General features: G+C 36.1%; 1 protein-coding gene across 7 annotated transcripts; it reads left to right on the top strand.

The window, feature by feature from the left end:
* Nucleotides 1-2717: 2717 nt before the first annotated feature.
* Upf1 (Upf1 RNA helicase) lies at nt 2718-9880 on the top strand. Of its 7 annotated transcripts, none has more exons than XM_089590164.1 (11): nt 2718-3337; nt 4519-4796; nt 4863-5018; nt 5087-5680; nt 5765-6286; nt 6378-6719; nt 6797-7218; nt 7296-7590; nt 7665-7912; nt 8017-8274; nt 8348-9880. In XM_089590164.1, the coding sequence occupies exons 1-11, from the start codon at nt 3149-3151 to the stop codon at nt 8401-8403; spliced, it is 3360 nt and encodes a 1119-aa protein (XP_089446290.1). In that variant the 5' UTR covers nt 2718-3148; the 3' UTR covers nt 8404-9880. The 7 variants fall into 7 exon arrangements, with proteins under 7 accessions (XP_089446290.1, XP_089446289.1, XP_089446288.1 ...); XM_089590163.1 differs by having other exon boundaries at nt 7665-7927; XM_089590162.1 differs by having other exon boundaries at nt 7665-7933.
* The last annotated feature ends 2779 nt before the right edge of the window (nt 9881-12659 follow it).

Here is a 12659-nt window from a genome sequence, read left to right as displayed (position 1 = left end):
TCGTTGCGCTAAACTATACCCGATACAGTTGTGCGTATCGTTGATTTTATTGAGATGGTTTTTTTTTTTTTTTTTTTTTCAAGTTTATTTTATTATTATTATTATTTTTTCTACTCATTTGACTGTACATAGGTAGCAAATTTTTATGTGAACGGTGGGTGTATTCTGTAGGTGGTTTAGCGTTACTCTATGTATACCAGCTGTGGTCACCGATTTTTATATACTGTAAATAAGTTAACGCCATAGCATTTTTACGTACGTGACCTTTTTTTTTTTTTTTTTTTTTTCAACCTTGGTGTTATCCATTTGTCGTTCAAGGTCTTTATATTTTTTTATTTTATCTATACGATGAAGTTTCGGTGGTCGAAACTTTTAGGATGAACGAAGCCCAGTGACTGAATCGTGTGTACGTGACTGTACGTATAAATATAATATTTAAAAAGACTCCGTTCAAATGTAAGTTTGTACAATATTGGTGCATTAAATATGTATACATGTATAGTATTATTGATGTACACGCAAGCAGAATCATACCGAGTGACGACAATAATATAATTATGACATGTTGTGTTCTTATCTGTGCATTTTACAGGCGATATTTTTGTAATCAATTATACATACATGTATTGTGTATCAAGGATTTTCAATTTTTCACTTATTCGAGGCACAAAGGAAAATTACATTGAGTAATTTTAACAAATGATGCGTCTACCAAACGAACAAAATACTTATAATAATACCTATACAAATGATCAACTCTTACCTTATTCAATTATATATTGTATAGAATAATATAACATTGTCAAATCAATATGAATTTCTTTTTTTTTCATCTATCCAACAAATGTAATTTGTTGTATGTGTAAAAAAAATAATAATATAGATATTTATAACTATTAATAGAGCAAAAACATAAATGTAGTCGTCGAAAAAAAAATGCAGAGCATTTCATTTGTCAAAATCGGATAAGTAAAAATTAACTGAAAGTGTATGCGTTTATCTTTACATGGATTATATTGAATGAAACATGAGATACATAAAAAGTATATTATACACTGTAAGTATATGATAAAGTGTAGTTATTTAGTTTGGTACTGCCAATATGTTTTTACATTGAATTTCCTTGCCATAAAAATCAACAAACAATTAGTTTTACAGAGTTTAATACTGCCACCAAGCCAAAGTGTGATAAAGAAACAAAAAAAATCTTGTTTCACTGCAGATGTTTTTTTACCAACTCTTTTTGTTTCTTTTAGAAAAGGTTTTTTTGTTTTTTTTTACTTTGCCTACAATTAAAAAATTCAATCACAAAACAGTTAAATAATGTATTTAATCGGAGCGATATTATAGTTATTAGTAAAAACGTTAAGATTATAAATTAAGGAACATGTAAATATATTAATACCTTATTAACAATTGTATTTATTGTTTTTGTACTCTTGATAAGTAATTTTAATTTTAACAGCGTCGCATATGTTCGTTGTATGCGCATGCAAATGGAAAATTAATAAAAAAAATAAAAACAGTTATCAAATAACGTGTGTTGGTATATGTTATTGTTCTAGCATAAGAAAACTTGCAACATTTGAATTGAAAGAAAATACCGATTGTCAAGAAAGAACTGACATGGTTAAGCGACCGATAAAGCCATCCGCTATTCAAACAAAGACTCACGTGTATTCCGCTTCTGAAAGCCAAGCAATAACTTGGATTAAAATGATAAGTACACGACACCAGCACTGAAACGAGGAGTAGAATCCGCATTGATAGTGAAATTGGTATAACATTAAATTTGCGTCTCCACAATTTTTACAAAAAGTTATTACTGATGAAAGTCACGATTTCCGCCTCGAAAAAATTTTCTGCTGTGTATAATACAAGTTCTGTATATGAAATGTCGAAAAATGACTATTTTTCAATTTTTCTATTTCTCGTTTGACTTGGATTTACAAATTTTCGTTTTGTCTTTTTGAACGTTTTGTTTTGAACGGTAAATAACGTTTTGTTTTCCGAATCTTATTGACATCGTTTCCTGGTAAATTATAGCTTTCAAACCCATTACATTCATACAATTTCTGTTTTCTTCATCAAGTAAGTATCACCTTAAGAAAGTGACTAAATACGTATTTGAACAAATGAATCCCTTGTCGACATTCCGCCCGGACTATGTTAGAATGTTGTTACGTAGTGTAGGTGTAATACACGTCTCAATGGTTCGATGTAGATATATATGTGAATGATGTGTATAATGTGATAATGTTAAGTAAACACAGTAAGACGCTGATAAGTAGTGGCTGATATCGAGAATCGAGAGGTAAAGGAGGCGGAGGAGAGACAAAACACAAAACGATTGTGACAGTGAGGGGCAATGGTGTAACATAAGGAGGTAGGAAAAAGCTTATAGAGCACAAGAACAAAATTAGTTTTGAATGAAAAAAAATAAAAAATAAAAAAATGTAAGACACAACAAACACGACACAAGCCCATACACTTGTAACTTTCATTTCTATATAAATAAATAAAGCAAGCCAGGTACGGTAATACATCGTGTGTGAGTGCGAGGGAGACACTTGTGTTAGTCTGTCTCTCTTCCACGCACTTGTACACAATAGGTGTACTACTTATACTGCGCTCTGGCAGATTTTGCTGATGCTTTTTCGTGTGTGCGGCTTTTGCTGTTTGCTCCTCATATCATACCGTGAATACTAGCTTACTAGCCCCAGGACATTAAAAGTAGTGTGGCGACGACTGATGTGTGCTGCCGTGGGCTGTCGGTGACGTGACCAGTTGTGACTACGAACGACACGAACGAAGTAGAAGTAGTGAAGTACACGCATATACTTGAGCCTTGACGCACATCGTCGTCGGAGTGTCGGACTCGTCGGTCGGGGCCCCACATCAGTGCTGCAGAGTGTGTGAGTGCGTACATCACCTCCTCTCTCGCGCTCCGTTCGTTTCGTTGTCGATCGGCAACCGCGAGAGAGTACCAAAATAAATAAATTGATAAATAAAGTAGCCGAAAAAGAGAGAGTGCGCGAGTGTGTGTGTGTGTGTGTGTATACACGAGAGCAGCAGCTCCCGAGGAAGTCGGAGAGGAGGCAAAAGTGTCCGACAGAAGGTGTATTTAATTGCTCGACAAAACAACGACATGAGCGTGGACGCGTACGGACCGAGCAGTCAGACGCTCACGTTTCTCGACACAGAGGAGACCGACCTCATTGGGGCAGACACCCAGGGCAGCGAGTTCGACTTCACGGATTTTACTCTGCCCTCCCAGACTCAAGCTTCCCAACACGACCCGGCCACCCAGCCTACCCAACCGACCCAGCCAACAGCCGTGCAGGTTGTCGTAGTTGTTGCTTTTCCCATTCATGATGATAATCATACATTTCCTAATCAAACATCGTCTACATTTATCATCACTATCTCTGCAATGTCTTGAATAATAATGTATATTATCATGTGTATGATTATATACCGAATGTTTTGTGCGTTTGTATCGTTCGTCTGCTTTCTGCTTCTTGCATGCGCTGAGCCACGAAATTGTTATATATACCACTCGAAGGAGTAGGTACATACTTGTTTTTCGGGATTTCGTTGTGCAGGCGCGCTGAGGAGCGTCCTTGGCAAGGTGTTAGAGGTCGAAAAATCCGTGTTTCCATCGTTACTTTGGAGAAGCACGTATCAGCTTGAAGTTTAAAAGCATCAACCATGCGGTCTCCGATGTCGTTCTAACCTCAATGATGACGTTGGATTAATGGGATCTCGCGAGTTTTTGTCGTTTCGGAGCTCTTTTTATATAATTTTCGGGTCTCAGTGTGGATATTTTCATGATTTACAGGTGCATTGAAGCGTAAGCTCGAAGCGAAAAGCTCCATTGCTATTCAGCAGGGATAGGTATATGTCCTGTTGACAGTGGTAGAGGGCATCCATGTGTTTTCTGAAATAATTATGATTTTGACCGAGTTATTGTGTTTTCACAAGTTTTTCGTTACCCAAAAATGGTCTAGTTTTTCTAAAACAAAGTACATCAACAATTGACATTCGTTTGTCTTCAATATCCAATAGAACGCCGTTCTTCATACTCTTTCTACAAGCTGTTGTTACATGAATATGTATGTGGATATTGATAGTATCTTGGGTGTAGAAAGGAAGTCATTAAACATGCATGCGATGTTAAAATAAGCGACCTTCTTTAAAACATTTTTTTTCTAACAATTCAACATTTAAATCTTCTTTGATTGGAAACACTTTACCTAACTTTGATGTACAAAATTTTTCTACGTTTTTGCACATTTCATTAGATATGTTTTTAAATTATAGATAAGATAAAGAATTGGAATGTCTGGAGCAATTCATATTAATTTCTTGTAACAAAAAAATACTTTAATTTCTTATTGTCTTGAAAGCTTAGAAATTGATATAATTTTTCTTGTTATTTGAAAGAAACTAGTTTGAAAAAAAAAAAAAAAAAAAAAAAAAAAAATGATTCACAACTCAATTTATTTTCATTTTTAGATCAATGGTAATGTTGGGACCTCTGCTTTGGAACTGAAAATTTCTGGAGCAGCCCAAACTCTTGCTGAGCTTCAATTTGAAGAGGAAGAAGAAGAAGCTTATTATAATCGTGATTTGCCGGATCATGCTTGTAAATACTGTGGTATCCATGAGGCCTCTTGTGTTGTCATGTGTAATGTCTGCCGCAAATGGTTTTGTAATGGCAGAGGCAACACATCAGGATCTCACATCATCAATCACTTAGTTCGTGCCAAACATAAGGAAGTCACTCTGCACAGGTCTGTAACTTTAGTTGTGCAGTTTATTTGAATCCATTTGTATTTCAATTTTTTTATTTGTTACAGAGATGGCCCACTCGGTGAAACCATATTAGAATGCTACTCCTGTGCTGTGAGAAATGTCTTTGTATTAGGTTTTATACCAGCAAAAGCTGATTCTGTTGTTGTTCTTTTATGCCGCCAACCATGCGCCGCACAAAGTTCTTTAAAAGACATGAACTGGTATGTACAAAATAATAAATCAGTAAAATTGAATTCTGGATTATACTTATGTCATAATGTATTTTTAGGGATCAAGAACAATGGAAACCATTAATTGAAGACCGGAGTTTTCTGTCTTGGCTGGTAAAAATCCCATCCGAACAAGAACAGCTTCGCGCCCGCCAAATATCGGCTCAGCAGATCAACAAGCTGGAAGAACTCTGGCGTGACAATGTCGACGCTACCTTCCAAGATCTTGAGAAGCCGGGCGTGGATGAAGAGCCACAACAGGTTTTGTTACGTTACGAAGATGGATATCAATATCAAAATATTTTCGGTCCTCTTGTAAAACTTGAGGCAGACTACGATAAACGATTAAAAGAATCGCAGACGCAAGAAAACATCGAAGTACGGTGGGACGTTGGTTTAAACAAGAAAACCATTGCGTACTTTATGCTGGCAAAGACGGACGGCGATATGAAGCTCATGCATGGTGATGAGCTGAGGCTGAGGTACCTAGGAGAACTGCACAAACCATGGTCTGGAATTGGACATGTCATTAAGATACCCGACAACTATGGAGAGGACGTCGGCATCGAACTAAAAAATAATTCTGGTGCTCCAACCGAGTGTACAAGTAATTTCGTTGTCGATTTCATTTGGAAAAGTACAAGCTTTGACAGGTCAATATTCATACTTTCAATAAAAATCTTTGTATACGTAATTTCTACTGATATTCAAGATTTTTCTACGTAAAATGTTTCTAGGATGCAATTGGCATTGCGTAAATTTGCAGTAGATGACGTTTCCGTGTCTGGCTACATATATCATCGGCTCTTGGGCCACGAGTTCGAGGAAGTTTTATTCCGTTGCCATCTACCCAAGCACTTCAGTGCACCGAATCTGCCTGATCTCAATCGTTCACAAGTTTACGCTGTAAAGCACGCGATACAGCGCCCGCTATCTTTGATCCAAGGTCCTCCTGGTACTGGTAAAACGGTTACCAGTGCAACAATCGTTTACCAACTGGTCAAACAGAACGGTGGTCCGGTACTTGTATGCGCGCCATCAAATACAGCTGTGGATCAATTGACCGAAAAAATACACAAGAGCAATTTGAAGGTGGTCAGGCTTTGTGCCAAGAGTAGGGAGGCTATTGACTCGCCTGTAAGTTTCCTTGCGCTCCATAATCAAATAAAAAATATGGAGACAAACACGGAGTTGCAGAAGTTACAGCAATTAAAAGATGAAACAGGTGAATTATCGAGTGTTGATGAAAAGAGATACAGGTATGTTAATGTCCTGATTTTTCGTTCAATCAATTTAATTGATGTATTGATCTGACATACTAATGCTCAAATGTTAATTACATAATTACAGATTGCTGAAAAAAACTGCTGAGAAAGAACTCCTAGAGGCAGCAGATGTCATTTGTTGCACATGTGTAGGTGCTGGTGATCCCCGGCTGCACCGACTTAAGTTCCACTCCATCTTGATAGACGAGAGTATGCAGGCCACTGAACCTGAATGCATGGTACCTGTTGTTCTCGGTGCTAAGCAGCTTATCCTCGTTGGGGATCACTGTCAGCTTGGTCCAGTTGTGATGTGTAAAAAAGCGGCACGTGCTGGTCTCTCTCAGTCGCTCTTTGAGAGGCTTGTTGTTCTAGGAATCAGACCGTTCAGACTCGAAGTCCAATACCGTATGCACCCGGATTTATCGAGGTGCGCAATGATTTCGCATTATTTTCAGTCCAATAAAGCTTGTTTCACCAAATTTCTAAACTACTTTCGATTTCTAGGTTCCCCTCAAACTTTTTCTACGAGGGTTCACTACAAAACGGGGTATGCGCTGACGAACGCAAACTCACCAAAATCGATTTCCCATGGCCAGTTCCGGATAAGCCAATGTTTTTTTATGTAACTCAAGGTCAGGAGGAAATAGCCGGAAGTGGTACCTCATATCTAAATCGTACAGAGGCATCAAATGTCGAAAAAATAGCGACGCGTTTTCTACGCTGTGGTGTCAAGCCAGAACAAATTGGCGTGATCACACCGTATGAAGGTCAACGAGCCTATCTCGTGCAGTATATGCAGTATCAAGGTTCACTGCATTCTAAGCTATACCAGGAAATCGAGGTAGCAAGCGTCGATGCTTTCCAAGGCAGAGAGAAAGATATTATAATTATGTCGTGCGTTAGATCTAATGAACACCAAGGAATAGGTTTGTTTCGAATGATAACACGTTGTTTTTAACTTGTAAATTTCATGGTGGATTAAAAAAATGTATTTTTTTAATAGGATTTTTAAATGATCCTCGAAGATTAAACGTTGCACTGACGCGAGCAAAGTACGGTATCATTATTGTAGGTAATCCAAAAGTCCTTTCAAAGCAGCCACTTTGGAATCATTTGTTGAGCTTCTACAAAGAGCAGAAAGTATTGGTCGAGGGTCCTCTAAACAATCTTAAAGAGTCAATGATACAGTTCGCTAAACCAAAGAAACTCATAAATGCCGCTAATCCAGGCTCGCACTTTATGTCCACATCGATGTACGATGCCAGAGAAGCAATTATACCCGGTTCTGTTTACGATAGGTAATGAAAGACTAGCACGAAAAAATTTCCATCGAAATACTTGTCTCTCATACTTAGATGTTTACTTTTTTTAGATCGGGCGCTCAAGTTAACGGTGCACAGATCCATAATCCCTATTACCAGCGCAACGTGCCAATCGATATTTTCAGCCGCACGCATGACACGATTAGCTACATTAGTCCTGAGCGTGCACAGGCTGCTATGAACAACGTGCCTGTACCGGTGGGCATGTTCATGAATATGGCACATGTACCACCTCGTTTCTACAACCAGCATCAGCAGGCTCTTCAAGCTCGTCAGAATCAACGAGTGCGACGGGGTGGTATGAATGCAAGAGGTAAAGGTAATGAATCACATTTTTTTTTCTTCATTTTTTTTACCTTCATCCTATTTCAACCTATTACTAAATCTATGACCATAACTCAGGTAACAAAGTTGGCGGCGGCGGAGGAGCACGCCTTGGAAAACTAAGCCAGTCTGAACAGAACACACAGCCCTACAGCCAGCCAGGTCTGCCTCTGACGCAAGGTGCGACACAAGGAATGTCACAGCCTGGCTTTAGTCTGTCACAGCCAGGATTGTCGCAGGCAGAATTGTCGCAAGACTCGTTTGCGGTTGGCGAATTTCAGTCGCAGATGGACGGCCTTTTATCCCAAGACTCCACTTATCAGGGCGATCGAAGTGGTGGGCACCTTTACTTTGTTCAAAAAACACCATATTATTGAAACTGACATATCAATATCGTAAAAAATTACAGGTTTCTATCAGTCTGGACAGTCTCAGGCTGGTGGACAGTTTTCCCAGCCATACTGAGCCAATTAAAATGTGGCTGAGCAATGCATTCACCATGCAACAGCGTCGCGGGAGCGACTGAAGAAAACTCGTTCGATCAATGATATTTATCGACAAGCCAATCAACCCAACAACTCAAATCACTCTGTAACTGCGCGAAACGGTACCAACCAACTTGGAAAATACTACAATGCACGATGCGCGAGAGGGAGACTGCTGACGCTGTTCGACATGCCACTGTTTGTCGATCAAGAGAACAAATGAGACAGCTGAGGTCTGGAATCTTTCTCCTATATTTAATTGCCGAAAAAAAAGTACGGATACCTACGGAAAAGATAAACATGGAAATGACCAGGGAATATCATAGCAATGAAGTTAAATTGATTTTCCCTCTTAATTCAAACCTTTGTTCCTTGCTTCACTTAAGGGTTCAAGGACAAAGAGCTAAATTACCGTTTCACATGACGGAGATCATCAGTCGACACTGGGATTTTAAAGCGAAAAGTTTTTCGATTTGAAGAATAAAAATACACAAGGAAAAAAAAAAAAAATAAAAAAATAAAAAAAAAAAAAAAAAACGAATGTGTGACGAATACCAATTACAAACGACTCGAAAATAGATTGTGAGAAAAAATGCAACATTTCTCTTATAATCTAGAATCAACATTTATTTCGAAAGTTTACGAATATTTTTAATAATGAAAACGTCATTAAATATTTTCTTGCTTTTGATGGGAAAGTTGTTTTCTTGATTAAAAAAAAATTATTTTCTGGTATGAAAAATTTACAGTGTTTCTTTATTGTGTAGCTGTCTTGATGTTGATAACATAATTTTTTAATTGGAGAAAAAATACGCTACAACAATCGGTTCTTCGGTTTCTAGTATCAGTTATTGTAAAAAAAAAGCACAAAATAATTTAATGCAAAATCTTTGATTTTTCGCAATTAACTTCTTACTACCTTTATATTTCTTGTTTCCTTTTGTTCGAAAGTGAATATTTTATTATAAATCATAATAAAAGTGAAAATTAATTGTATGTTAATTAATAAATTAAATTAAATAGATGATTATTATTTTTGTTATTTTTAATACCTCATCTCCAATTTCTTGGTACTAGAAAATTCTTCTGATTGTTGAGGTACTTTTTTTATAACATTAATTGGTAAACTTTTAATTAAACGACATAAATACAAGAATACCCAACTTCAATATAAAAATCTTGAAAAAAGATTTTAAAATATGTGAAACTAAAGTTAATAATTCTTGAATACATATTAAGAAAAAGGTTAAAATGTTCATAAAAAATTATTTAAAAAAAAACTTTTAAAAAAAATGGAATTCAGTTTGTTGTTTTTAACTGACTGTATGATAGAGAAACATTTTTTTTTCATTTCTTTCAATGTTTTTTTGCGCATTCGTTTGCAAATGTTTCCCAAATAAAAGGATTTTAAAATATGAAATAAAACAAATGAATAAAATTTTAATATCACTGTGAAATTTTTGTTAAATTAAATTATTCATTACCCTCAATAAAAATGCATCCTCTGGTGTAAGAAGTTTTTTTATGAAAACCATCACACTGGTACAGCAACTTTGGGACTACAAGTCCTTCACGTACCGAAATAACATTATTTTTAAAACTGAAAAAAAATATCATCAAATGTTTTTTTTTGTAATATTTAAATGTCGTATGTCAAAAAAATTACTTACTCAAAGTTACTGTAATAACATAAAAATTGAAGAAGAAGCTCATCTAATGTGAGTTGGTTTTCAGTATTAAAAGTCAAGTCTGTTTTTTCAAAAAAGTCTAACTTATCAATACTAACATCATACTCGAATTTATCTTTCAAAAGATCTTGAAGACAAGGCAAAACTGGCGGTTGAATACCTAGTAAATATAAAATTCATTACCATATCCTCTTACTTTAATACATGGACAAAATATTGAATTTACTTTGCAAAAAATGAATTAGCATGAGCACCAGTGAGTAGCTTGAAAAGGATTTGTACTGTGAGTCAGTAATTTTGTGAAGTTTGCCCATAATTTAATTACCACCGCCAATGGCCTAACTCTCCAATCCACTAAAACGTATCAACGTTTTTTAAATTGAAAAAGAGTACTTGGTACTTGGTGTCATTGAAATTGTTTACCTCGAGCATAACAATACAACATGCAACAAGTATGTATTTCTTATGATAACATCCGTTCCACAAGTAATGTCCACACTTATACATTAAACTGAGAATCTTTCAACTTAAGAACTGGAATACTTAGTGTCAGATACAATTTCAGAAGACCTTAACAATGCTACATGGTCATGGTGCATATTTACGTTTAAAAAGGTCCGAAATTCCGAATGTCCGAGTCCGATGAAGTCCGAATTGCTCGGAGCACTCGAGCACTGGAGCACTGAATACATTTGTTAGATGGCGTTGATGCTGATGTAGGCATGTAGGGATCCAACTATACCGACGGCTAAAACTGCGGGTGACTGCGGATTGAGGGTGTATTCCGCAAATGCTGCCAGCAGTTAAGTTACGTAGGTCGTGGTAACGCCGCAATATAGGCACACATGATTAATATTTAAACATTTTAAGCTGTATAAATATATAACATAGATTCCAAATATGCATTATTACCGCTGGAATATGCTAACAAAACCAAATATCCGTCTTTCTCACCCAGCAAAATAATAGGTATCTGTATAATCCTGTATCAATTTATTGCACACATGCGAAATGTTCAATGACAGTAAACAATGACATAATTTCAAACTTTACTTTTAACTCTTCATTTCACACGTAATTTTACAATGCAATTGATAAATTATTATTCATACAAAAGTATTAATACTCTTATAGGAGGTCGATTTTCAGGCAAAAGATTATTTGTAAACTTGCCGTAAACAGCACAGCCAATGTCAACTTTTTATTTTCTATCTACACAACTAGTTGCGGCTGGTTTTAGCGTTTCAGATTTCTAAACTAAAAAGTGGCCCTAAAATTCTGAAGGAAAGCTTTAGATATTTTAGGCCCTAGAGCCATGTTGTCAATTATAAACCAGCCGCAACTTATTTGACAGATACAAAATGAAAATTCAACATTTTCTGTGCTGTTTGCGGCAAGTTTACAATTTATCTATTACTCGAAAGTATAAATATATAGGAGGTCAATATTCGTATGAAACATAAACTGCAAACTTGCCGCAAGTAGCACAAACATCGTTAATTATTTATTTTGTATCTATTTCAAGAGTTGCGGCTGGTTTATAAGTGACTAAATGGCTCTAGGGCTAAGCTGCCTAAAGCTCTCCTTCAGAATTTCAGAAGCAATTTTTGGCCAAAAAAATCACGACCGCTAGATGGCGCTGATCCTAATGATTATAACTACTTATAGTAGAGCCATTTAATCAATTATAAACCAGCCGCAACTGATTTCGTAGATACAAAATAAATAGTTAAAGATAATTGTGCTACTTGCGGCAAGTTTGCAGTGTATGTTTTATACGAATATCAACCTCATATATATTTATACTTTTGGGTAATAGATGAATTGTAAACTTGACGCAAACAGTGCAAACAACGTTAACTTTTTATTTCATATTTATGAAATTAGTTGCGGCTGGTTTATAAATGATTAAATGGCTCTAGCATAAGTATAGTAATAATCATTTGGATCAGCGCCATCTAGCGGTAGTGATTTTTTTGGCCAAAAATTGCTTCTGAAATTCTGAAAGAGAGCTTTAGGCAGCTTAGCCCTAGAGCCATTTTGTCAATTATAAACCAGCCGCAACTTATTTGACAGATACAAAATGAAAATTCAACATTTTCTGTGCTGTTTGCGGCAAGTTTACAACTTATCTATTACTCGAAAGTATAAATATATAGGAGGTCAATATTCTTATAAAACATACACTGCAAACTTGCCGCAAGTAGCACAAACATCGTAAATTATTTATTTTGTATCTATTTCAAGAGTTGCGGCTGGTTTATAAGTGACTAAATGGCTCTAGGGCTAAGCTGCCTAAAGCTCTCCTTCAGAATTTCAGAAGCAATTTTTGGCCAAAAAAATCACGACCGCTAGATGGCGCTGATCCTAATGAGTATTACTACTTGTAGTAGATGAGCCATTTAATCAATTATAAACCAGCCGCAACTGATTTTGTAAATACAAAATGAAAAGTCAACATTGTTTGTGCTGTTTGCGGCAAGTTTACAATCCATTTTTTACACGAATATTGACTTCCTATATATTTATACTTTCGGGTGAAAGATAA

The sequence above is a fragment of the Copidosoma floridanum genome, unplaced genomic scaffold, assembly GCF_036245765.1.
Source record: "Copidosoma floridanum isolate Cflo_tuat_1 unplaced genomic scaffold, Cflo_Japanese_pri ptg000012l, whole genome shotgun sequence".
NCBI lineage: Eukaryota > Metazoa > Arthropoda > Insecta > Hymenoptera > Encyrtidae > Copidosoma > Copidosoma floridanum.
Note: the sequence above shows the minus strand (reverse complement) of the source record. Positions and strands in the feature narration are given on the sequence as shown.